Genomic DNA, 27057 nt, shown 5'->3' with positions numbered 1-27057 from the left:
GTGGGGAATGTTTTCATAGGCAGAAGGCAGAAATTCTGTGCAAGACACAATCGCGTGTTTGAAGAACTTACTGCAAAAGGCAGAGAACACACGGGTGAACTGTCTGTCGGGGAGCAATTTCCCCCTGGGTCCCAAACCCCAAACCAATGGCCCAACTCACAAGTAAATGCACCCTAACTGCCAGAGTTTATGGTACAGATGTACATCAGCACCGCTGTGCAGAGGCCGCCCTAGCTGGCTGAGCGCAGGGAACTCGGCGCGAGTGAGCGAGGGTGGCTGCTGGACAAACCCGGGTTCTTGCTGCACACCAGGAAGGCACCAGCCCTTCTGCCCTTTAACTTAGAAGCTGCAATGCCTCCGCGAAGCTATATATGCGTACTCATATTAAACGTTCGATTGCGGACCGATGATCAATAAAGTCACAGTGGTCAATGCAGCCCACTCCACGAGGTAAGTTCATGGGTGGCTGGTGTGAAAATTAGAATGAGTGGGGAAAACGCCGACTGAAGTGGCTAAAATAAACATCTGTTGAGGTCTGGAGAGGCCTCCCTAAGCACGAACTGATCAAGTGCCGTCCATGCTCAGTCTGTGCGCACAGGGCACGGTGCTGGAGAGAAAGCCGGGCGCAGCAGACGGGCGCGAGGAACCCCGCCGAGCTCAGGCACGGCAGTCCTGTCTTCGCTTCTGGAGAAAGGGTTATTCTCAGTGTTCCAGACTGGCACACGCTATTTCAGGAATGCTGACATTTTAGTAGTGAACCCCCCACCCTAGTCAGAATAAATCCAGACTACCCAAAGAAAAACAAACAAAAAGCCCCAAGTCACAAAGCAGTAACTTAGGGAGAAACGCCACACAGAAAGTTCCATGACGGCAGAAGATATTAAAATTAATCAAAATGTATAAATTCAGTTTATAGATAACTTAACACTACTGTGGTATATAGACATTCGTGTTGCATGTTTCCTTACTAAAAGATAAATTAAGCGTGGTTTTCCCCATTGTGTGATTTCAGATGATCACAGACCACATCATTCCGCAGTCCGCCCGTCGCCCTGCATCCCGACAGAGATGGGCTGCGCACAGCAGGGTGCTGGGGCCTCTGGCCCAAGGAGCAGGCTGCTGCCCGCCCTCCCAGTCCTAAGGTCCCCCTGCTTCTCGGGCTGCCCTTCGAGCTGAGGAGCCCACTGGAGGCCTGCACCCTAGCACCTTGGTGAGAGAGGGTGCCCAGAACACCCTCTCCCTGGCCCTGAGCACAGCCGCGTGTCAGGGAAAGGACGGGCTGGGCAGGGGGAACGGCGGGACGGCCGGGCAGACCAGAGCAGATGTGCAGGTAATCTAGCACGTCTGTTTCATAATGGACATGAATTAAGGTTAGTTTAATGTAAACGGTGCTTCTCTTGCTATGGTAGCTGTACACCGAGTGTCTCCCAGCTTGCTCAGACCCAGCTTGGGGTGTGGTCACTGCTACATGGCTATTTTGGCCTATGGACCAGCCTGTCAACAATGGACCCAGAGCTTGTCAAGCAGGTTCGTGTGGGGGGGCACTCATGGAACCCACTAGGGGATGCCCTACACATCTTGTCACTAAAGAACTGGACACCAGGAGCCAAGGACTACACTCGGCCCTGTGGGTGGGGGTGTGGGCAAGGGCTGGAGCCCATGTGGAGACGTGCCCTCAGCAGTCCAGAGCCCAGAGGGGCTCTGCCACCTCACTGGGCACAGCTCAGCATCTAAGGGGCAAACAGCAGGCTGGGGGCACCTGTGAAGCTCCAGGCAAATCAGCCGTGTGGTGGGAAGTCACTGTGCTCCACTCAGAAAGACGTGGTGTCCAGCCCTGGGCTATGTGCACACTGACTAAAACATCTAAGGGCTTAATATGCTCCCTAAAGAAACTAGTAAGCCAGCCCCAGCACAGCCCTTTCGATGTGAACCTGTTGTCACATTCAAAGCAAGGCTATGGCTATATGACTAATATTCACATTTGGAGACAGGAAGCTGCCTGGAGACGGGCATCTGGGCAGCGCAGGCTTTACACTGCGCCCAGCGCTCAGCGCCCTCACCTGCAAGCCTCTAGCAGCTCCAGAGCGGGGTGTTTTGAATCTCTCCACTCATCTTCCTCAAGATGTTAAACTAGGCTCTCAAAATGTGTGCCCTCATTCTGAAGCCATCAAATCCTGTTCACGTTCTAGCTGCACGAATGTTTGAAATATAACTAGCACCTTGGAAAGAACTTACATTCATGGAACAAAAAACAAAGCTCACTGACCTACACTGGGCCTGAGGGGCAACAGTGACTGAGACAGCAGCTGTCTGTAAGGGGAGGTAGCAGCAGGCCAGCCTCCCCCGAGCACCCCATTGCTGGGGCATCACCCGGGAAAGAATGGGTGCTGAGAAGGTGCAGAGCAGGGGCCACAATGGCTGCAGTGAGGGACTGAGGGCTCCAGCCCAGGGCACAGGGACCTGTCTCCAAGTTTGCCGAATGCCCTGCTCCACCCCCATTTCCACTGTTAGAAGCAGGATGCTCTCACCCACCCCTTTTGAGGGCTGTCCAGGCTTAAATTGGGGATGGGGGAGGGAGCTAGCTAACCAGGCCTCCTGCACTTCCAGACAAGGAGTCCTGGGCCTCATGGACCCCTCTGCAGGGCCCAAGCAAATGCTGACCTTCTGGCTGCACTGCGTGGATGGAAATAAGCCTGTTTAGCCGCATGGATCTGGCCCTAAGTGGTCACAGGAGGGGCAACGTCAACTTGGTGTCACCATTAAACCACACACTCACACAGAGGAGACCGAGCCCAGGGACAAGGACATCTGGAGAGGTGGGTGCACCAGACTCTCTGAGACCGGACCAAGCCGGAATCCGTGTCCAGGAGCCAGCACAGGGCTCCGGGGAGAAGCGGCTGGGAAGGAAGCAGCCCTGGGACCCGCACCTGCAACCTGACGCATCGTGCGTGAAGCTTAGTTTTCGTGACTGACTCCTTAACCCCCAAACTACCAAAATATTTTCACCCTGAATATGCCCAGCACGTACCCTCCACCCAGGAGTGAACATGGAGACTTGTTATGGCCTGAGTGTCCCCCCACCACTTCCCCACTCACTGGACAGAAAGGTGTGGGAGTCACAAGGTGACAGTCCTGAGTGTGACTGGACAGAAGAAACTAGGCACACGGGTGGCGAGGCACCAGCCCACCCTCCGCACGCACGCACGCGCACACACACGCACACACGCAAAATTCATACGTGTGTACAAAGCCGCTGGGCTCAGCAGCCTCAGGCCAGCGTGGTCCATCTCCATCCAGGTGGCCTGAGCAGCATGGGCCGCAGGCCCTGGGCTGGGCTGCGTGACGGGCACGTCGTGCCAAGTGGGGGCTGCACCCTCCCTCAGTGCGCCCATAAGAGGTGCAGACCGGCTACACGGTTCAGATTCAACAAACAATGACCGGTTTCCATGAAATATTTTTATTGAAGTTGAAGGAGAAACAAGTACATTCAATCCCACATTTAGGTCGGCCCAGTGCACAGCTAGACACACAGAGAAACGCTTACCTGATGTCGAGATCACAGAATGTCCCAGCTGAGTTAGAAAGACACTGTGGATGGGACATGAGGACAGGCCCTCTCTGCGGGCCCTGGGAAGGAGTCGGCCCTCTGCCTATGCCTCAGAAACCCCAGGACATGAGGACAGGCCCTCTCTGCGGGCCCTGGGAAGGAGTCGGCCCTCTGCCTACGCCTCAGAAACCCCAGGCTCCGCGACAGCTATTGCGGATGAAGAACCTGAGCCCTGCCTGAGACTTGAGAGGGGTAGGAGTCCCAGCCTAGGTCCAGTCCTGCTGGGGCCGCACAGGGAACCCTACAAGACAAGTGTCCTCTCTGATTGGTCTTCCTTCCACGAATAAGCCCCAGACTAACTGACCCTTGTCCCAGGGGTGAAGCCATCAGGACTAGCGGCCAAGCTGAGCTAGCGTCCGCAGTGGACGATGCTCAGCGGATCAGAGGGACCCAGGCTGTCCAGCTGTCCTCTGAAACTGCTGCCGCGTATGAAAACGCCACGGTGTCACACGAGACCACCTGGCATTTCTGTGGACAAGTCAAAAGCAGGCAAGGACGAAGGTATCCTGTACCCTGAGCAGGCTGTGTTCTGAACTCTCACGGGCTGGGCAGGCGACTGAGGGGCTGTGGAAACAGCTCCCGTGTCTGCTGTGAGCCCTGGCCACACAGGGTGGCCAGCACGGGCTCGCGGGTCAGAACTTGGTGTCATCGCCATCGGTGTCTTCAGTTGCTTCTCAAGCGTGGACAGCAAGAGCTCGAGGACCCGTCGTCAATGACCTGCACCCTCTGTGGTGTGTGCGCGTTGTCCCCCGACCCTCTGTGATGACCTCTCCGCCCACATGCGGGCGGGCACACCGAGGCCTGTGCTTCGGCCCTTCAGAGAGCCAAAGGGAGAGTGCGAGGTCACGGGACAGCCATCCTGGCTTGCACTTACTGGGTGTGACCTCACTGTGACAACACAGGGCTGCAATGGGGTCAAGGGTGCTCCCATCAGGCCACGGGGCCTGTGCCTGCCGGGTGGCACATGATCACACCTGCTGGCTGCTCAGCTGAGGGACATCACCACCACCCCGAGCTGGGCCTGTGTCTCCTCTGCTGTGCAGAGGCTGGCTCGGTGCGGACAGGAACCAGTGAGACGAAGAAAACACCCCCACCCAGCCTTCCAACCCCAGGTGCGCGCGCGCGCGCATGCACACACACACACACACACACACACACCATGAACCCAGGACACACGACATGCTGCATCCGGAGCACACCAAGTCATGCTATAAACACGTGAAACAGGCAGGCAGAGATCCCGCCTGGGGTCCAGGTTTTAGGTGGTGTCAAGTGTATAAAAGATACATGAAAACGTACAGCTCAGACAATGATGTCAGAATAAAAAGTAACGCTCTAAACTGAACAGGCTTCCATTTAGAAGCCCTTAAAAAATCTTTAAGAGCTTATGGGCAAAAAACGATGGGTCAGTTTCAACACCCTGTCACTGTGTGTTCTTCACTGTGATGGGAGCCAGTGGCCAGAGCCCAGAAGTGTGCGGTCTGCTCGACAAGTGCAGCGTCTGGCTACCGCCCCATGCGACTTGCTCCTCTCCCTCTGCCAGCCGGGTGCCCCCAGGCCGCTCTGACGAGTCTGCGGGTGGGCAGTGCACCTGAAGCAGGCAGACAGCGCAGAGGATGCTACTGTTCAAAGGGACTGAGGCCCGGGACTTGCTAACCCACATCTCTGTTAACAGAAAGGACCCACTGTCCCTGTCACCCTAGCACAGACTCACGGGACCCCACACAGTATCATGCCCGTGACTGACCGGAGGCTCCTCACGTTCTGAGGAGTCAGCTTCTCCCTCACCTTCAGGGACACAGGACGCTTCCCTGCACGGTCACCAAGGGAGCGCCCCAGCTGCTTCAGAGCTGCTCACCAGGAGGCTCCACCTATGTCCTTTCTGCCACCACCAGGTGGCTTATCTTTACCCCAGGGAGTATGAGAGGACCCGAGGCACCGGCTCCTAGAGCATCGGGCACTAAGGCAGCTCTGAGGTGCTGCGCAGCGACTACCTCACCAGGGCGCTGCACGAGAGTCCACTGTGGGCGGCTCCGATCAGGCACCGGGACATCTGGTGCTAAGCGTGTGCTCAGCCAGGACTGGGCGTGCCGTGGGTGGGGGAGCCCTGGCCCACCGCGTGCAGGTGCAGGAGGGCAGCGTGCGGCCACAGTGGGAGCACCGCCAGGACTTGGCGATGGGGCCATGGGCCTGGAGCTGCCAGAGGCTCGGCAGCACCGCAATGGTCAGGGGTTCAGCCCCCGCCTCCTGAACAAAGCCCTTCAAAGAGCATTCGCCATATGTTAGTCTCATCATCACCTTGGCACTTCACAGCCAAGGAGATGCGTCCATTTGGCATCTTTCACCAGCTTCTTCTCAGGGTACAAAGAGCTGCACCCTCACAGACCATGTCCCCTTGGAATCACCCTTAACCTCTTGATAAATCTGAACTTCTTAAAAGTTAACTTGTGAGTAACCGTTTAAAAGCAGCACTTTATAAGGAGAAAACACAAAGGGTTTTGCAAAAAAAAAAAGACCTCGTTAAAATCTGAGTAGTAGACTGAAAGTGACTACTTCCAATGTCTTCCTCCTTCGCTGCCATCCCTGCATGTCCTGGACACAGCCTGACCGAGGACAGCACCTGAGTGCACCTGCTCACCTCTGCGCTGCGTGTCCACAGAGAGCCCGTGCGGCAGGAGCGGCCAGTGCTGGGAAGTGCTGCCTCTCCCAGCTCCCGTCTAGGCTGCTGGGCACCTGAACCGTCCACTGACCAAGGCTGTGCAAGGCTCGTAGGACGCTGTGGGCTTTTCCCTGCCAGTGGTAAGGGTACTTCTAGTACTGCCCCCAAGAGCCTAGAGCTGTGCCCTCTAGCTAAACGTTGCTTCGCATGACTTAGTTCCTGTTCCTAGACACTCTGTGCAGGGAGGAGGCGTGACCACTTGGGACAGCTCAGCAGGACTCGATGTGGGGGAAGGGGACATGTGTGAGCAGAGGTGCCTGACCACCACCCAGACAGCCAGTGCTCACCTGGTCCCTCGAAGGGCAGGAGCTTGGATGGAACAGGGTCCTCGGCACTCAGGGGGATCAGGTAGAGGTCCTTGATGTGCCTGCTGTTATTAGCGACAACGCCAAAGCGGCCGCGGCTGCTAAAATAGGAGTAGAGAGAGATATAGGCCACTTCCTCCTCCTCCGTGGCGGGATGGAACCGGATCAGACACAGCTCCTACAACACAAACAAACAGGACAGGCATTGGCCCGCGGTGCTTGGGAACTGCATCGGCCTGAAGGACGGACGAGCAGTGGCTGCAGCCCGCTGCCCCGCTGTCCGTGATGGAGTGGCACAAGAGCACAGGCTGCAGGGCCAGGCTTCTGGACTCAGCTCCCACCCGTGGAGCTTCGTACCCACGAGATCCACGTGCAGAGTCACTGTCCACGGCAGAAGCTGCCTCTGCAACAGGAGGGCTGAGCTAGGCCCGAGGTCTGACCCGTGAACCAAGAACAACTTGGCCCCAGAGCAGCCCACGCACATCTGCAGCTGCCCAGGGCTCAGCAAGCAAAGACTGCCTGGCCTGCTCCTCCCTCAAAAAGGACAACCGGAGCGGGTGCTCACTGATGAACACGACCTGCACGCATGTCAGGGCCAGTCGGAATCGAAGCCGCGGAAGGCAGCCCTCACATACTCAGGTTTAACCAGCTCCAAAACTAACTGTCCGTGTTCACTTGGAAACGTCTAAGCTATGGGCTGACATTCCCAGGATCGACCCATCAGGGCAGATGTGAGGGCAGAGCTGTGCTCAAACAAGCACCTTCCTTCATGGTGCAGACAGTGAGCAGTACCTTGGACACGGAAGACTTGAGTTTGCCGACATAATCCCACACAGTCCTCGGTGCGATCCGTCCACCAATGTGAATCGTGTCGGGCAGGTCCTAGACAGAATGCACTTTGCGTGAGTGACAGGTGGGACCAGGACTCAGAGAATGACGCAGTCATTTCAGGGCACCAGCTCACAAATCAGGGAACCAAAGTCGCAAAGAACACAGCAATAACTGCACAAAATGCTGCGGGATTACAACAGCACCAAACCCACGTGATTAGGGGTGGGGGGCCTTGTGCCAAACACACTGTCATCTCTGTGGACAGAGTCCTGACTCAGCGTCTCCAGAAACGCCGACTGCCCTGCAAGCGGCCCCCCGTGAGTGTCCTGTCCTGTACGCCCGCACACTCTGGGCAAAGGCCCGAGTGGAACAGAGGGAGGAGGGAGACGGACCTCAGCTTCTTCATGGAAGGTGAGAGGCCCGTTTCTCATGGGCATTTCTGTCCACACTGCCCAGCCTGTGAACGTCCGTCACACTCACCAGTCCCCGCTGCACCTTCAGAGGTGCTCACGTGTCCACTCGGATGGTGGACTGTCCAACAGGATCCGAACTCCTGTGAGAGGCGTGTTTGCGCACGCGCACACACACACACGCACGCACGCACACACATGTGCACACAGCTCTAACCTCACTGAGATAATCAAAACATCCAGAGACGGGGTAAGCCTTAGTGACAAACTTTGCTACACTCTGCATGTTAATAAATCCTTTCCAAATGGTGCTGACGCGAGAGAGGAAGAGGGCCGTGTCTCCTTCCGGAGGGGACCGGGACTCCGCGGCGCTGTGAACGAAGCGGAGAGAAGTAGTGAGGCTCTGTGCACGAGTGTCCGGGTGCGAAGGGTTACGTATTTACAGAAGGGAAGTGCACTCCGGCAAGTTTTGGCAGCTTACTTTTTCAAATTAACAACTTTAACCATTAAGATATAAACAGATATTCTGGCCAAAGAAAAATAAACTGAATAGATAATCAAACGGCCATAAAGTCAAGTTTCTGTTTTTAAGACTTGTTCTTCTAAAGGGTGTTAGGCACCCCAACTGTGGGACATTTACAATGCTTTACACGTCCCCCCGCCCCCCAAGGGACAGTGTGCTGCTCGGTCCATGCAGAGCTGAGTACTGACTCGCTCTCCCCGCCCACCCAATCGACAAGAAGTTCGCTGTCCGTGGAGACCGCACCTGATGCTCGGGGATGGCGGGACTGACAGCAGGTATCTGGGCTCGGGGGACGAGGACGGCTTGGCCAGAATGGACTTGGGCACCAGCACAGGGGGCGCAGCAGGCTTCGCAGCCTCTTGCTGTGGCTCTGCCAGGCGGGTGCTGTCCGGGAGGGCGGCTGCGGGGGTCAGGGCTGTGCTCACGGTGCTCTGGGCAGTCCTGGGGTCTCGGCCAGACATGGTGACAGTGGTGAGCACCGCGCCCCCACAGGACGCTGGGCAGGAAGGCCCTTCCTGGGCCGAGGGCTCAGGGCGGCCGTCTCCGGGAGCCCCGGGGAAGCACCTCCTCTCCGATGGGGCCTGGGGTGTGCCCCCAGGGTCCGGCTCGGAGGTGCTTTCGGGCAGAGTTTCCGGTGCCACCTCGCCCACAGAGCTGAGAGCTGGCTCAGAGGGAGAGCTGTCAAACTTGGATTTTGACTCTTCTTTCTTAGCAGGAGCCGACACTTTCTGTCTTTTCGGAGCTGGTTCATCTTCTGATGATGAAACCTGACCTGAAGCACAGGAAGAAAGGCCGTGGTGAGAGTCTGATGCCTTCGAGGGCGCAACCTGCTCACGAGCAGATGGCCACTTCTGCAAGGACAAAGCAGCAACGTCCCAAGTTCCCAAAGACCATCCCAGCTGTGTCACTTCTTAAACTTGAGCTGAACACAATGGCCACAGAAGGGTGGTAACTTGAAACAAAAGCCTCCCCACACGCTCACCTGTGCAAACCCTGCAGTTGAGGTCGAAGAGGTGGGCGCGGTGCTGGCTGGTCGTGTCCTTCAGCATGCTGCTGAAGACGTCCAGAGGGGGCGCAGCGCTCTTCTCCGGGACGGCACGGACCGACTCCTGCTCCTGAGAGGGAAGGGGGGGCACCGTGTGGTCACTGCCTCCCAGTCTGGCCTGGGACGGAAACCCCAGCGAACCCTTGAGACAAGGGCCTGTGTGGCCCGGGCACCCGAGCTTACATCGGAGTCCGACACGGGCGGGGAGTCTCCCAGGTCGGGGACGGCCTCCTGCCGGGCGGCGCTCCTCCTGCCCTCCTGCTGCAGCTTTGCTCTGGGCTCCATCGCCTGAGGGGGAGACACAGCCTTACACCCCTTCTGGGAGGGCTCCCCCCAGCGCAGCAGGGCTTCCGAAGAAGCCCGGCCTCCACGGCCATCCCCTGGCACTCACGGGTTTGGCCGGCCTCTCTTTCCACGTGGAAAGCTCCTTAGACACAAGTTCTTCTGGCTTCATTCTCACAAGTTTGGCCAAAGGGATTTCTTCACGCAGAACGCGATGGAAGAGGCCCTGTGAACAAACACCTGTCATTCACTGGCTCAAAGGGTCGAGGAACTGTCTCCAAGAGCTGAGAAGGGCATGGAAGGAAGAGCACCAGGCGAAGCCCCTGCCCAGGCCAGTGGCACAGGCCGAAGCACCGGAGCCAGCGCAGCAGGGGCCTCAATGCGTGCGCCCGTGCAGCTCGCGAGAGCAAACGTGCCACAACAGCGGCACGGGCCGCACAGCTGACCTCGGACCCCGCTTCCCCAGCTGCTGGAGGCCTCAGAGAAAACCAGGTCAACCCCAGAAGGTGGTGTTGGGAACACAGGCGAGAAGAGACCTCTCCTGCGGGGCGCTAACAGGCACGATGGACAGCCAGAGCTCCCCCTCCGACCCTGCTTCTGAGCGCAGGTGAGCTCAAGGGGCTGAGGAAGGACCCCACGAGCCCGGCAGCCAGGCCAGCAGGCAGCCAGCCCGCTCTGAGCTGTGTAACGACACTGCCGTCCCCTGGCTGTGAGAACTGAGCGCCCACCCGGGGTGCACAGCATCTGTCCAAACAGCACACTCCAGGAATCTCTCTGAGGAGACTCGCACAGCCTCGCTCAGCTGATGGGAAATGACAGCAAGGCCACAGAGAGGGCTGAGATGGCCACACGCTGCCGTAGCAAATCTGAACTCTGTTCTGGAGCCGATGAAATGAGCAATCCACAGCAGGCTCAGGAGAGACGAGCTTGGTGAAGCAAGGACAGGCTTCAGGGAGCAGGGAGGCCAGGACTACAGCCGCGCCGAGGAGGGGTGCGCGGACACTCCCCACACCCATGGTCAGTGCCAAGGGAACAGAAGTGCCGGTGGGTGTCCGCCGAGAGGGTGTGAAGGCTTCGAGATGCTGTGTGTGGGCTACCTGTGACCCCAGCTAGCGCCCAGAGCACGCCTGTGCCACAGGAAGGTGGCCCTAGACCATGAGGCACATACCTGGTTCTTGGGGTCCTTGAGGTTGAACATGATGCTGCGGTATTTGCTCTTGTAGCGGTTGTCGGTGACGTGGAACAGGTTGAACATCTCCTTCTCGATGTGGAGAGCCACCTTTCCGACTTCACTCTCTGTCACTACAAGGTCGTCACTGTCGCTGGCTCTACAAGAACAGGAAACCAGGTGAGCCCGGCACTGCGCCTGGTTCTCCAACAGGAGGCCCTCCCCTTGAACAGGTCCTCAAGCAGAGCAGCCTACCTTTTCCACAAGATCTCCTTCAATGAGCGCCTTATATTTTGACGAATCTGTGAATTTGGCTGTGATGGGGCGGTGCTCGGAGTCCCCAGGCGCCCCGGGGCTGGAGAGGCCAAGGGGACAGAGGTCACTATGGGCTTCCTGGTGGCTCCCACCAAGGCAGCAGAGCCTGGCAGCTTTTTGGAAGCAGACGCGGCAGCCCCAGGCACCAGCCCGGCCTGCTTGGCGGCAGGAGCACTGCCCGAGGGGGCAGCCGAGGGCCACGTCCTCTTGGGTATGGTGCCCTTGAAGCCCGAGGGCAACTTCCTGATGACTGGCTTGGCCACGCTGGAGAAAGGAGGGGACTTCTTTGGAAGGATACCCCGCCCTGCAGGCTGTCTGCTGCCCGCAGCAGGGCCTGGAGCAACCACTTTCTTTGGCATCGCGGCCGCGGTGTTTTCCAGTTGTCGGTCCTCCTTCATGGCTGTGAAGGACACACGTTACCATCAAAATGGAGAACCCACTATGGGAGAGCGTAACCGACATCGATACATCAGATAAGGGTTAATTTCCAAAATATACAGAGTGCTCATATAGCTCAACAAAAGGAAAACAAAGAACCCAATTAAAAAATGGGCAGAGGAACTAAATAGACACCTCTCTAAAAAGGACAAATGGCCAATAGACATATGAAGAAATGCTCAACATCACTAATCATCAGAGAGAGGCAAATAAAACAACGAGGTATCACCTCACACCTGTCAGAATGGCCGCCATCAACAAGTCATCAACCAACAAGTGCTGGCGAGGGTGTGGAGAAAAGGGGACTCTAGTGCACTGCTGGTGGGAATGCAGACTGGTGCAGCCACTATGGAAAACAGTATGGTGTTTCCTTAAAAATTTAAAAATTCATCTGCCATTTGACCCAGTGATCCCACTTCTAGGAATATATCCTAAGAAGCCTGAAACACCAATCAGAAAGAATATATGTAGCCCTATGTTCATAGCAGTACTATTTACAATAGTTAAGATCTGGAAACAGCCCTAGTGTCCATCAATAGATGAGTGGATAAAAAAGCTGTGGTACATGTACACAATGGAATACTGTGCAGCTGTAAGAAAGAAAGATCTCTTATCCTTTGAGACAACATGGAGGGACCTGGAGAGCATTATGCTAAGCGAAATAAGCCAAACAGAGAAAGACAAATACCATATGATCTCACTTATCTGTGGAATATAATGAACAAAACAGACCCATAGACACATAGAAAGGAGTATGGTTCAGACTGACAGACCTCAGAAGAGGGGGGCAGGGGTGGGGGTGGATGAGATAGACTAAAGAACGTATATGCATGTATGAGTGACCAATGGACATATAAGATAATACTGTGAAATGGGGAGGGAGGGCGGGATCAGGAGGAGGATGTCTGAGGGGAAAAAGGAGAAACATCTGTAACAAAAATAAATTAGCAAAAATTGCAAAATAAAATCAAATAAAGAATTAAAAAATAAAAAAGGACACACACGTTGGTGAGGCCGGGCACGCAGCCTCCAGCCTGCAGAAGCTGACCAGGCCTTACCGTATGAGGCGATGGTTGAGTGACAGGGTTTTAAAGGTGATGATCAAATTCAAAAATAAAGTGTAATTAAGACTCTGGCAATATTTATGACTGCGAGCACTTTATTTCAGGAAGATATGCCTTACTGTATTATTGCATGAAATCTGTTACTTCAACCAATAAACTCTAATAAAAAGTTTGACTTAAATCATTAGCTAAGCTTGTAAACAGAAGGGCAAATCTCACATCAAAAATAAGTAGAGCCCTGGCTGGTTTGGCTCAGCGGTTAGAGCGTCGGCCTGTGGTCTGGAGAGACCCCGGTTCGGTTCCCGCTAAGGGCACATACTTCGGTTGCAGTTTGTCCCTGGCCCTAGTTGGATCATGTGGGTGGTGACCACTCAATGTGTCCCTTTCTTTCTTTCTTTTTTTTTTTTTTTTTATCCTCATCCGAGGACATTTTTTGTTCTTGTTCAGATAGAGTGAGAGGGAGGGAGAGGAAGAGAGAAACATCAACGTGAAAGGGACACGTCGAGCAGCCGCCACCCGCACGACCCAACCAGGGCCACGGACAAACTGCAACCGAGATACGTGCCCTCAGCGGGAACCGAACCTGGGTCTCTCTGGACCGCAGGCCGACGCTCCAACAGCCAAGCCAAACCGGCCAGGGCTCAATGTGTCCCTTTCATGTTGATGTTTCTCTCTCTCTCCCCCCCTCCCACTCTATCTGAACAAAATATCGAAAAATGTCCTCGGGTGAGGATAAAAAAATATATACAATAAGTAGCGCCCTGGCCAGTTTGGCTCAGCGGTTAGAGCGTCGGCCTGCGGACCAATGAGTCTCGGGTTCGATTCTGGTCAAGGGCATGCACCTCAGTTATGGTTAGTTCCCGGCCCTGATTGGGCCATGCGGGAGGCATCCAGTCGATAAGGCTCTATCATGTCAATGTCCCCCCCACCCAAATCTGATGATAAATAGAAAAGTATTCTCAGGTGAGGAATAATAATAATAATAAAAAAACGTAGATTTAGAAGAGCACTCTTATCATGAATTCGAGTGCAATTTCTTTATAAACATGACTTTGAAAAACCTTTCAGGATAGGTCAGGCAGACACCCTCCCGACCTTGAGGCTTTGGAAGGACTAACAAGAGCCCTTTAGGGCACCTGGCAGGTTTGGCTCAGTGGCTAGAGCGCCAGCCCATGGACCAAAGAGTCTTGTCTCAGGTTAGATTCCTGATCAAGGGCATGTACCTGAGTTGCAGGTTAAAACCTGGGACCTGGTTGGGGTTGTGTGGGAGGCAGCCCATTGTCTGTCTCTCTCCCTTTCCTCCCTCCCTTCCACTCTAAAAATCAATGAAAAAGAAACATCCTCGGGTGAGAATTAACAAAATAAGAGTCCTTTGCGGAAGGGTGTCACCACAGGTGTTCAGCCTTTTTCTGGACAAAAGTCCACATGACACATCAAGAACACAGACGAGCTGGCAGAAGCCAGGGAGGTGGGGAGACGGAGCACTCCTACACTGCTGTCTTGTAGACAAACACCCACCTACAACTGAGACTCACATTCGATTACTGGTTAAGACCATAAATTAGCACTTTTAACTCAAACAACAATTGTTGACAAAAGCTGAAAACATTATCAGAACTTCAACCTGTACAAGTCTTGACACCCGCACTTCTTTAAAAAGAGAGTGCGCTAAAGGACCGGCTGCATGAGCCCCGTCAGACCCCCAGAACTTAAATGAAATCTTAGGTAAATAAGGAAGACAATTCTAAGACAGGTGCTGTGCTTGGCCGCTGGGTCCCAGGGGCGTGTGGCTGACCAGGGCCAGGCTGGCACATTTACAGATCGCCCTTGCTCCACACCCCTCTCAGAGTGGTGGGAACAGGGGGGCCAGTGAAAGAGCCAGGACACTGACCAGGTGACACACAGGGCGGCGCCTCTGGAGGTGTGGGCTTTCCTCAAACTGTCTGTGCAGTGGTGAAGCTCTAAGACCCCCGGACACCCAGATGGGCCTTGAATAGATGCTCCAGCAACCTGTCGATTCACCCAGGGATTAGAAACCAGTCAATCACCAGCCCGCTACGAGGGCTCCTTCTAACTCCCAGTAAACCAGGGGGAGAAAGTCTGAAAGATGGAGAGAGGTTAGACCCTATCTACAGAGGTGGTCCTTCTGGGGTGTTCACAGCTCCAGGGCCCTGTGTGTCCATGGCTATCTTGGCAGAGGGCCAGGGCCAGGGCCACTACACTGGACTACTTCCTTCCTGTAGCAGTAGGTGAGCAGCTCAGCAATGGGCTTTCCTAACGCCTATGGGACCTCAGGTTTTTCCTACTCTGTAGTGTGAATGTAATCACCCAAATTCAGGTTGTGCAGCAGCAGCAGCAGCAGCAGCACCTGGGCCCAAAAAGCTGGGAGTGTTAGAAGTCCTACGTTTCCATCAATTCTGACTCTGAATCCTCCATTTTCTTCTCAAAGCCCCCACGTCCTCTGCCCACCCCTGCCTAAAGTGGCCTGGGCACTGGAACCCCAAGTGTGCAGGGCTCCAGGCCTAAGCTAGACGGCTTCCCCACCTGCCCTGCTTGTCATTACCCATGTCCATCATCACCAAGTCACACCTCTCAGGAGTTCCATTCCTCTGGGAGCTGGACTTCTAAATAAAGCACACAACCGAGTCCGACAGAGGAAGAACTGGACAGCAGGAACAAAGACAAGAGTACTGTTTCTACATGTTACCTCATCAGACTGAGTCCACGCACCTGAGGAGCTACTGTAGGGAACTCACTCGCACCAGCTCGAATGTGGCTAAGGGCTGCAGCACCCAGCCTGCAGGGGTGCAGAGCTCAGGTGCAATAATATAGGGAAACGGGCTGGAGCCGGTGTCCAAGGCACCGACAGGCAGAGGGAGGTGACCGAGCACCCGTCAGGAAGGCAGTTGCTGTCATGGAGGAATGAACTGCTGACTAAAATTAGGACCTGAAACCAGTATAGGCGCTGCCTTTTACAAGCACAGACTTTGTTGAGTATTTTAGTAGGTATACTTTTAAATAACTAACGAGCCGGCCTAAGGTGCTTCCAAAAATCTCTGGAGATGCCTGACTATAACATCCAGGACACCCGTGTGACGGGGCCTTGAACAAATCTCGTTGGACATTCTCACTCCTTCAAGTGACAAATTTATGTTCACTTCCAAAGCATCTGCTCTGGGTCTCCAGATCGGAACTTAAGATCAATACTTCTGGTCTAATTGGTGTTTTTCTTCACTCATTCAGGGAAAACCTAGTGAGATTATTTTCAGGACATTCCCAACATATGATTAAAATGACGTGTTACCCAAGAGTATTATTGACAGTAAACACACAGTCTATTTAGAAAGCAGGGGATGACTCCTTAGCCATCATGCTATTTTATAAAACTAGTTGCTTTTGCCTGAAGTCACCTTCATCCCTCATCTGCCTCCACCGGTATAAATGGGCACAATCAAGCTAGTCGTTGGTAAAATGGCTGAAACCAGTGGACCACCACAGCAAGTTGGCCACGCTTTTCTACTTTGCAGGGACGTGTTTCGAATGTGTTCCGTATGTTGGCACGTGGCCCCTGAGAGCTGGACTCAGGGCCCTCTGAAACGACAGTGACCCCAGCTCAGTGCTGGAATGCTCTGACAGTGAAACACTGTTGTTTTGGGTACCAAAAATCAAATGTGCAAATCTTTTGTCCAAATTCACTTCTAACTACTGTTGTGTAAACCTTTTCAGAAGGGCAGGGAATATAAATTCACTAACGAAAAATAACCCAGACTAGAAAAGCAGAACACAACCCCAGGCCGGTGGCCTCAGGGATGGCAGATGCCCCCATGTGCTGCTCAATGCCCTCTGATCTGCAGGGCATGGCTGGCATCATCAGTAGACTGCAGTGTGGGCAGAGGCGGCCCCGGGAGTGTGAGTCTGGGCCATCCCGGCAGCTAAGGCACTTTAAGCTCTCACACCTGGGGCCTGCTTGTTGCCGAGCTCCAGGCCAGACTGACTTGGGGAGCCAGCTGACACCTTAGCAGCTGTAGGAGACAACGCTGCCCCGTGGGCCTGACCACTGCTCCAGACTGTTTCTGCCACCTGGCCACGCTTGCAATGGGAACGGAAGGTTGGGACGAGGCCTAGTGCAGAGCTAAGCAGGCTGGTCTTCCCAGGAACCTGCAATCAGCAACTCTCTAATTGGCTCCTTTCCCAGCAAGCATGAAGCGAGGGGCCTTGTCACACTGCAAGGCAGGCTGTGGTGCTACAGCGCTGCAGCGTTGCTGGCCACTGGGTGGCACTGGCGGGCCTCAGCAAAGACCGGAGGACAAGAATCTCCACTAGCAGTCTTGCTGTGATCCCTGCGTGGAGGCTGTGCAGACGCCCAAATGAAGTTATAGCAGAACTAGGAGTAAATATGGGGGTGCACGCACTCAACACAGCCCCTAATACCTACATCTAGGGGCAGGCGTCACGGGACAACCCTGCACAGGAACAACACCTGGTGAGAAGCCCTGAATATCTGCATATTGCTCTATACCCCACCCTACCCTACCCACGTGCCAATTTACCCTAAAAAAAAAAAAATCCCAATTAGAGCCATTCTTACACCTGGGGAAGGCCTGCTTCTCAAAAATGGCTATAAAGCCAAAGAAGTCGAGCGGGCATGTGGTGTGACAGCTGAGTCAGACCGCAGGGCAGGTGCAGGGAAGTAACTGGAGGCTCTTGCAGGCACGCGCCCTCCCTGGAGCTGCCCAGTGACTTGGGGATCGGCGTCTCGCTCCAGCCTGCAGGGCGGCCACCGCTACAGACGGTCTCTGCAGGGGCCCAAACGAGGGCTTGGAGGGTACAGTGGAGGAGTGAACGTGAATCCTACTCCCTGTGACTTCAGTTGTTTGCAGCTCAGTGGGCCCCGTGCACAATGAAGTTTCTCACTGCAACTTTTACTTCCTGATAAAAATTCTTCCTAGTGTGAAAAATCAATAGTAGCAAATAATTTTGCTTTTGTGCGTTTGCTTAAATATTTTGCATTATTCTGTTCAATAAGGTAGATTTGCTTTTATTAGAAAACACGAGTGCCCTGTTGCCACCTCCCAAATACCGCTCAGACTGGAGGCCGTCACTGGTGCGTCTAGAGGTCTGAAAGGCTGTGGTCTGGGCCATGCAAATCTTCCCTAATTGACTTGTTTGATGTCGTATTTGGGTGATTTACACCTTAACGGAGAGGTGCATAAAACTCTCCATAAGAAACCTGCCAAAACCCAAGTATGTATCTGGAGGTCAATGCCCTTCATTTTAAGTCTGTGTTTTGAAAATCCATGTTGAATTGGCAGCATATGAAAGAAATGGCCCCATTTTTCTCCAGTAGAAACACTAGAGTAATGTGCTCAGGGCTGTCACTTAAAGGGGCAGGCAGACAGCCCAGCCGCGCACAGCAGCTGCTCTGCCGCATGTCGGCCCTCAGGCAGGCTCCTCACTTTAATACGGTCCCAGTTTAACCAACATCATCTGTGCCCAAATGGTTTACTTCACCCAACGTGATGGGGCCAAGGGCCTCAGACCCTCCCTGTGAGATCCTGGTCACCAAGGGCCACACGGGCAGGCGCCCAGGGTGGGCGGGTGGCTGTGCAGACCCGCAGGAGGCAGCAGTTACCTTGGCGCTCTTCCAGCCGAGCTCCTCCGGTCCACCTGCGCAATGACAGTGGCGCTAAACTTCATTTAACAAATGAAAGTGGCCAAACCTCTGACTCAGGTCTACGTCTGTGATTCCCAGGGCTGAGAAGAGGACTGTGCGCACGGTGCTGGGCCATGCACAAGATTAAGAATGTTAAGTATTTTACAACTTCAGACACGTACACGTGAAACTGGGCAGCACAGCAGACCTGCAGCATCTTCAGAGGGGACCTTGGACTCTGACACTGATGCCACCAGAGGGACTTTCCAGAGCATTAATCTTCAAACAGTATCAGAGTGGACCCAGAGATCCACAAGGTCACAGGAAGGTCACTGAAGAACAGGTGGAGGGAGCAGGACCTATCCTGAGCTGGCAACTCCTAGCCCTCCCCCCTTCCCCCATGGGCTGCAGCACAGGGTACTTCTGAGGGGTTTCATCTCAAACTTTTCAGTTTATGTACATGTGAAACCTTTCCCTGACCAAATTTGCTAAGCAGTTGCTATTGCAATGCTGAAAAAGTACACTTCAGAAACGGCAGCTGTATGGAGAACATTAAAAACAGTTGTCCAACTAAATCCTTCATCAGTACAAGCGTTGGTTTTTCCTAACTGGGGAGAAGAAATTGGTTCATATGTACAAGTCTGGTTTGTCCCCAGCCACCTTTTATTGTCCCCAGCCCTGGAAGAGAGGTCACATGGCTTACGCAGCCAACAGAACACAGGACCCCACCCCGCGGCAAATGTCTACAAACCCGCCTGGGTTCTAGGATCCCCCACATATTTATTACAGGAAACTCGTTTCCTCGGATGATTTGTAACGTGCTCCTGGAGCCCGCGCCATTAGTCACCCTTGCGAGAGTCCGTGTTCTCCATCCACTTCTCCACGGCTCGGGGACGATCTGTGTGGCCCGCACAGGGACGGGGGAATTGCTGCATCTGGACATGTTAACACACCGTCCGGATACGGGTGTTCTGGTTCTCCTAGGGTTCTCCGTTTTAATTCTCAAAGCTAGATGGAACTGTAGAAACCTCATATTTCTGTCAAAATTTGTTCAGATCCTCAGTGTTTTAGTCACCTAATGAGTCATTAGGAGTCCAAAATACTAGAAACTGTGCCCCTGAATATGAACAGCAGAATCCCACTTTCACATTCTTTCTAATGAACCCGGGGCGGTTTAGGAAAAAAAGTAAGCTCTCTCCATGCCTTAACAGTAATGGGAGGTGAACCAATAGTGGAAATGAAGAGGAAAAAAAAACTAGAAGAGCATAAACATGATTGATTTGGGGGTAGAAATTAAAAAAACAATTGTTTCCACAAATTAAAGTACAGAAAACCTCAAAAGCAACGTAAAAAATCAATCAGGAATGATTTTATGTTAATTGCATTACTCTGAGAACATGAAGGACCTACTGATATTTTCATGAGGAGGAGGAGAGAACGTCATGCTGGTTTGATGGAGGGTCCCCCATCATGTTCACTGACAAATGTCCCTGCATCCACAATCCAAGGTCAGCATCAGGAACTAGAAAAGGGGGGAAGCCCAGAGCGCTGCCAGAAGCAGCATGCTGGCTCTCTGGGCTGAGTAAGGGTCCACGTACCCCTAAACCCAGGTCAGTGTCTCAGCACCAGCTGCACCCCAGCTCTCACCACCCCACCCAGAAAAGCACACTGTGCAGCTGGCCAGGGAGGCACGTGGGGTCCTCGTGGGGACGCAGGCCGTGTGTGTGCTGCGCTCTGCCACCACCCACTATCTGACGAGAAGGACGTCTGGGTCAGAAGTGGAGACACAGCTGCTGCTCACCAGGGCTGGAGTTGACACTTGACCAATGACACCCTTTTACTGTCTTCCCAATCACCTTCTGGGAAGATGACATTTCCTGGATACCACCACCACAAAAAGATCAAAAGCAACTAGCTCCGATATGTCCCCAATGCATTCACTCATCTCTGGATATCCATCAGCTTGTGTTCTGAGGTATCAGTGTGCTAGGAAGGGTCCGTTATTACTTTGTTTCAACTTTCTGTCACCTGAAGCCAGTCAGGCTTCAGGGCGGAGCTGATGAGGAGGGAGGGAGGAGGTGGAGAGAAGAAAACCGGGTCTGTGAGCAGAGACATTGGCCTCGGTGGACCCCCATTCCTCTTCCCTCAAGACCACAGAGGGAAGAGTCCAGGGAGAGCCGGCTGCCCCACCCTCCACACGGTGCCGCGGGGCAGCTTTCCAGCTCTAGTCAAAGATGGAAACCAGCTGCCAGGGCTCTGGCGACTGTGCTTGGTTTCCGGGTTCTGCCGTGTGCCTGCGTCCAAGCACGTCCTTGGAGCACGTTGCACAGGGACGCCAGGGTGACCACCCACCTGCTCACATCTAAGTGACATGTGTTTTAGGCATGTTTATGGCCTCTGTAAAGTGATACTTTGTAGAGGTCTACAACTTGATAAAATGTGAGACATGTTGTTAGCATGAAATTCTTAAACACCTAAAATGTATCAAACTCATTTCAACACAAGTGGTTAACTGTGTTTAACTACTTATTCCTAGAATAAAAATTAAAATCTAGTATTATTTTGCAATTTACTTAGGTCTCAGGCCATTTACATTCTCAGAGCGAGTCTTCAGTTACATGTTTTCTGACTGCACTGGCTCAGCACCTACCTCCACGCACCCTCCCTCGGCTACTGTTGGAGGGACTGAAAGGAGAAGGCAGCACACCTCCATAATCCTGGAATCCAGGCTTTTAACCGTTCTGTACGTTAACACAGTATAAAAGACAGCACAAATAAAAGCGGAACAGAAATCATCTCAGTAATAGAGTAAGATGTGCCCCGTAGATCAATTTAATTTTGGAGAGTTAAGCTGAAAAACAAGAAACACAAGACTGCTGCGTAACAGAATTTGGGGTTTCAAAGACTGATGGGCAATACCTCGACTCCCTCCTGTGAGGTGGGGGGCGGGGGCGTGACCTCCCAGCCCAGCATCCGGAGAAGTGTGGAGGCCGGCCGCTCGTGGCAGGCTGCTTCAGGAGACACCTCACCCACTTACCTGGGACACACAGAGCTCAAGTGGGCTTCAGACCTGGAGTGTGTGTTTATGTGGGTGTGTAGTATGTGCACTAAACATGAAAATTTTCTCTCCGCTCAGAAATCGTACTTCAGTCGACTCCCAGTGCAACACTAATTTGCAGAAAGAGCACCCACACCATACAAGGGAGTGATGACCACACATGCTGAAGGACAGTGTGGAAAACCCGTACAGCTACCAGGGCGGTGGTAATAATGCACCTGTCGGATGGTGATAAACCCAGAGTTCTGGGCAAGTGTACCTGCTCAGTTGGATTTTGTTGGCAACGATACACATACTTACCAGTGCCTGATAACGAAAACAGATTAAGCTTCAACCACCAGGTGCTACGCTCAACACTGAGGTTTGTAGGACTATGGGAAACGGTCTAAGGACGAGCTGCATTGGCTACACTCCTAGCTCTGGACAGTCCCAAGTGGACGGCCATCCAGAAAGATGGGGAAGGGTCCAGAGGCCACCCCTAGGTGATACATACATTTACACAACAGTGACGGCCACAGGGCAGCAGTCTGTTCTGGCTTTACTGCATTGTAATTGTGGTCGCTCGCCCAGGACGGCGTGCTGCTCTCACAAGTCGCTTCCTTCACGAGGACCTCATTCCGAACAGGGGCCACCACCGCCTTCTTCACAGCGTTTTCCTTCTTGTCTGGAACGGGTCTCTTGTGCACAGAAGAGACTTTAACACCTGCCTGGATAATCAGTGAAACCCCAACCATTAGGAGGTCAGAAGCCAATCTTCGCTTACTTCCCTCCTCAATGAAGGCAAGGGCATGCTCAGGGTCACGTCAAGCCCCCTCCCCAAACTGTGCTTGTTCAACACCAGGGTCAACAGCACTCGCCACCAGCTGACCCCTCAGCATCCCACTGCATTGGCCAGGACAAATTTCAATCTCTGAGTGACGTGAGACCAGGGGAACACAAAGCAAGTCCTTGAGCAGCAGTGAAGGGAGGCGAGAGTCAGGTGGGAAGGGCTTCCATGAGAATGTGCCCACAGCACTGCGGGGTGAGAGAGGGTACCGGGCGACAAGGCCAGGGTCCCTACACTCCCACAACTCTCCGCCAGGCAACCTGCACAATCACTCTTACCAGATACACAGTTCTGATTCAAAATTACCAGCCTTAAAAATTGGACAATCTAAAGGCCAAATAAGCATTTAAATATGTCAAGAAAACTCTCCATCAAAAGCTTGTTTGTCACAAGTGCAATGCCCCCCCCACCCCCAGCCATGCAACCTGAGCTAACCCAGGAGGCCCTCCAGTAGGAGGCGAGGGCCTGATTCTTGAAGCACCCGACCCTTCCCAAACCACACGTGTCTCAAACCAGACCACCGGAGAGCCAGGTCTCAGTGAGACAGCCTTGCCTCAGAGCCCACTCCCCACCGCCGCTGGCTGCCTGGGACTGCACTTTCCACACGGCTCTAACAGTCACCACTGCTTCTCGGGAGGCTGCTTGTTTAGGCAGCAGCCAGCTGCCTGGGTTTACTTTACTGCGTCCACATTAGTCAATCCCTCGGCTAGAGGGCAGAGAAAAGAAAACATGAGAATATATATGTATGGTCACTGGTAATTCTGGCAACAGGACTGGTGAAAAAGGTGGACGACGGGAGAGGGACAGTCAGTACCTGACTTCCATCTACACCACTGTCTCTACACTCTACACACAAGCCAGTGGGTCTGGAACACGTATGTGCTTTTGTTTCGACTGCTCAAATGATGGTTGGGTCTTGGTCAACTTACCTGAACACTACATTTGGGAAGAATGAGCTTTTCTGGCTTTGTCTTGGCCTTTTCTTTAGGTCTTTGTTTGGGCTCCTTCCCTGCGCTCAGAAACTTCATGGCGGCGGCGGCGTGTTTCAGAATGCAGTCGCTGCTGCAGTAGACAGAGTCCGGCTGTGCCACTCTCGAGCACCCGGGCCCAATGCACTTCGCAGCAGCAGGGGCCTCTGCGACCTGCAGAATAGAACACGTGACCTCGGACTTACCATTCCAGTAGCTAAGATGCTTTGTAAAATCACTGTTGCTGGTGCTAAGGGTACTGCTTTTAATCAAGAGACACAATATTTTTAACATGAAAAAAGACTACCTTCTGTTTACTCAAAGCTCAAGAGGTGACTCCCCCTGTAAGGCATGCACACCCCAACCGTCACCACGCCCTTTGTGGGGACACAAGCTCTGGGTCCCGCCATAGGAGATGTGCTTTCACACAATTACGTTTCCTTATAAGGCAAACAAACAAGGATTTTTGTAGATGTAGCTAAGGTCCCAAATGAGATGCTTTTGAATTAATCGAAAAGGTCTGACTTAAGTCAGATGAGAACCCTTGACAAAGAAGATGGGCTTGTCCAAGGAGAGAGGACACCTCTGCTGACTTTGAAGAAAGCAGCCCGGTTGTGCGGGGCACTGTGGCTGAGCTCTGAGGGTCAGACCCTGATTAGGTTTTAATGTCAGATAAATAACAAATACCTTTTAGTATAAGCATGCCACAAAATCACACAGGACACCTTCATAAACTAACCACGTGAGAACCTCTGAAGTGGATCTTCCCTATACAGCCTGAGACCCAGACCCCCACTGGCCCCTGGAGAGCAGCCTCAGATGGCCCTGAGTGGAGGGCCCAGCTAAGCCAGGCCCCTTTCTGACCCACGGAGACTGAACTGAGAAGTGTGTCTTTCCCACCAAGCTCACAGCTGTCACGAGCTAGGAACCTGACACACCACATGCGCCAGAGCTTCCGCTCGTCACCGCAGAGTACGTCCGATGGTCAAGACCACACAGACAGTCCTCAAATGGACCTGAACAAAATCTTTTAAATCCTCACCCGAGGATATTTTTCCATTTATCTTCAGAATGGGGGGGGGGGGGGTGAGAAACATCAATGTGAAAGAGACACATCTATTGGTTGCCTCCTGCAACACCCCGGCCAAGGCCAGGGACTGAATCTCAACCAAGGTACGTGCCCTTGACTGGAATCAAACCCGCAACTCTTTGGTCCGCATGTCAGCGCTCTAACTGCTGAGCCAAACAGGCCAGGACTTGAGCAAAATCTTGGGTCTCACATTAAATTTGAGATAATTGTTTTTCCTCCATAGAACACAAATTTTACTCAAGATAAAAATTAAGCATGTAATTTCAGATACATTGACACATGAAGATGACTTTTCCCACTAATTTCCATTTCTATTAACTCTTTCTAATGACTAAAGGTGTTAAATCTCCTATTTCCACTGAGTACCTGCAAACATCTCAGAACCACCGTCCGAATCCTGCAGCCCCTGCTAACACAATGCAGGTGTCAAGGCAGAAACGCCTTTTGACACAGCCACCGCCCACCAGACACCTGCACAGGCTGTGGGGTGGGGCAGACCCAGTGGAGTCGTCCTCTCCATCAGCCCAGGTGACCAGCCAGGGGTGTCCATTCAACAGTGGCCAGGACTCAGGAAGACTGGGAGTAAAAACATGCCCTGAGCAGGGCCATCAGAAGAGCCCGAGATGGCTCTCCACGGTGGAAGATGATGATCCATGGAAAATACGACAAATAATCACAGCTCTGAAGGGGCTTAAAAACCAGCTGGGAAGGGGAATGGAGTAAGCAGCTGGCGTAGGTAGAAGAGACAGGAGCCGCAGATACCGGGCTTGGGCCGTCCCTGGTGGAGGGCATTCATCTCCCAGGTAACATGAGTGCTGCCACCACCACCCCCTGGCATCCCCAGCAATGCAGGTTCAAGGCCATGGCTCTTGCCCTCTCACATCTTGGCTGCCAGTGTACCATCCCAACTGCAGGAGACCTGAACCTTTGGGCCACACAGGCCACGGCTGCACTGGCAAGCACAGGAAGCACCCAAGAGGCCAAGGTAAGGCTGGTGCTGGCACCATCGTAGGATCAACACTGATAAATATTTCCCAGGGTCCTCTGGGAGAGCTGGTCTGAGGCACTGGCACTTAAAGAGGACCCAAAGCTTCTGCCCAACTGCCAACCTTGGAAACTGTGGGCCTTGGTCAGGGAGCAGACATAGGTAAATGTTGCCAAATACAAGACTAGAGTGACTCCTGTCACCAACGTGGTACGATCCGGCTACTGAGTGCTGGGGCAGGGAAGGCTCCCACAGCAGCCTGTCATAGTGAAGGCCAAGTTCTTCAGCAGAAGAGCCGAGGAGAAGAGTAAGGGTATTGGGGTGGGGGGTACCATGTCCTAGCAGTTTGAAGCCATAGGGAAGGGATTTCAGTAAATTCTCACAAGTGCTTTTGGGAGAGAAAAAAAGAAAAGACCCCAAGTTCTACCAAGATGGTGTCACATGGGCGAGGCACTCACTTCAACTCCAAGATGACTGTGAGTATGTCACACATGGCTTCATACCCAGAACACTCAGGGAAAGATTTTTGTGGTTAATCCTCACTTGATCTTTTTTCATTGATTTTTAGATGGAGTGGAAGAGAAGGAGGGAGGGAGGAACATGGATGTGAGAGAGACACATCAACTGGTTGCCCCCAGCATGACCCCAACCAGGGATTGAACCTGTAACCCAGGTACATGCCCTTGATCGGGAATTAAACCTATGACCCCTCAGTCCATGGCCAATGCTCTTAACTGCTGAGCTATACTGGCCAGGGTGGAAAGACTAACTTTTAACAAGCAAGTCCATTTAAGGGCAACGTTGAGTAAAGCAAGAGCCCAGGAGCTAGACACGGAGTTCCACAGAGCTGGACTGCTTTCCTACAAGCTGGCCCTCACCAGATGCGACGCTGCTTCTGAGGAAGCCTAAATTTTCCAAAAGAAAGAAACTCCTTGAGTCTTGATGTTTGTCGGGAGAAGTCAGATCTGTAAGGTTGCCCTCCATCACTGACCTCAGGAGGCAATACTTACAGGCTGGAATATCTTGAGCTTTTTCTTGCCACTCGGGTTTGCAGCCTTCTCAATTCTTCCCTTTATTCCTTGGTCTTCGCTGGATTTCTGTTCTATGGTCCCAATGCTTGTCCAGCCCATGCCGTCCGCGTCTGCAGGCCGCAGCCTTGCTTCCTGCTGGCCGGCGGTCTCTGAGGCAGGCTCGTCCTGCCCCTGCAGAATGGTGCAGTTGGGGCAGATGTAGTCCTCCCCGTTCCGCTCCAGGAGCCGCCCCCGAGCCTCAGAAATGCCCACACAATCGCCATGGAACCATTCTTCACACCGATCACAGCAAATCATAAACCTGAAATGAGAAAATAACCAGAATTGGAAAACAAAGATATAAACACTCAATTTTAGACATATTAGGGAGTCAAGCTGGTTTCAACACTTAAAAAAATGCAAACATACAGAAAAGTAGAGTCAGGGCAAGATCACAATGTACCCTTCTCACACTGTTTAGAGTGGAGCATTACGAATGAGCTACAGGCCCCTGCCCGCCCCACTACTTCAGCACCTTCTCCACAGAAGAGCAACACCGCCATCCTCCCACCCGACAAACCACACCAAGGTTCCCTAACGCCACCAGAGCAGCGCTACCCGAGAGAGACCTCCGGGACGACAGTGAGAGTTTAGCCTGCGCCACCCTGCACACTGGCCCCTAGCTGCACATGACCAGCGTGACAAGGCAATGCTGACCACGTGTATGCAGCACGTGGCTCCAGAGTCTCTCTTGACAATG

At 53.3% G+C, this 27057-nt stretch overlaps 1 protein-coding gene across 3 annotated transcripts in view; it reads right to left on the bottom strand.

Annotated features, from left to right (window-relative positions):
• DIDO1 (death inducer-obliterator 1) overlaps positions 1 to 27057 on the bottom strand; it is a 51989-nt gene that overhangs the window by 3407 nt on the left and 21525 nt on the right. For 2 of the 3 annotated variants that reach the window (XM_036244065.1, XM_036244064.1), the window contains exons 5-16: positions 26298 to 26619; positions 23174 to 23386; positions 21912 to 22125; positions 11146 to 11605; positions 10891 to 11050; positions 9832 to 9948; positions 9624 to 9728; positions 9378 to 9510; positions 8639 to 9167; positions 8090 to 8243; positions 7424 to 7513; positions 6614 to 6809 (exon numbers count right to left, since the gene is read on the bottom strand). In XM_036244065.1, coding sequence (XP_036099958.1) covers positions 6614 to 6809; positions 7424 to 7513; positions 8090 to 8243; positions 8639 to 9167; positions 9378 to 9510; positions 9624 to 9728; positions 9832 to 9948; positions 10891 to 11050; positions 11146 to 11605; positions 21912 to 22125; positions 23174 to 23386; positions 26298 to 26619 — 2693 coding nt within the window. Of the gene's footprint in view, positions 1 to 6613; positions 6810 to 7423; positions 7514 to 8089; positions 8244 to 8638; positions 9168 to 9377; positions 9511 to 9623; positions 9729 to 9831; positions 9949 to 10890; positions 11051 to 11145; positions 11606 to 21911; positions 22126 to 23173; positions 23387 to 26297; positions 26620 to 27057 lie in introns of those variants that run through there. The other variant, XM_036244066.1, reaches the window with a different exon arrangement.

The sequence above is a fragment of the Molossus molossus genome, unplaced genomic scaffold (genome assembly GCF_014108415.1).
Source record: "Molossus molossus isolate mMolMol1 unplaced genomic scaffold, mMolMol1.p scaffold_m16_p_6, whole genome shotgun sequence".
NCBI classification, from domain to species: domain Eukaryota; kingdom Metazoa; phylum Chordata; class Mammalia; order Chiroptera; family Molossidae; genus Molossus; species Molossus molossus.
The sequence above is the reverse complement of the archived record's forward strand: the minus strand, read 5'-3'. Positions and strand labels throughout refer to the sequence as shown.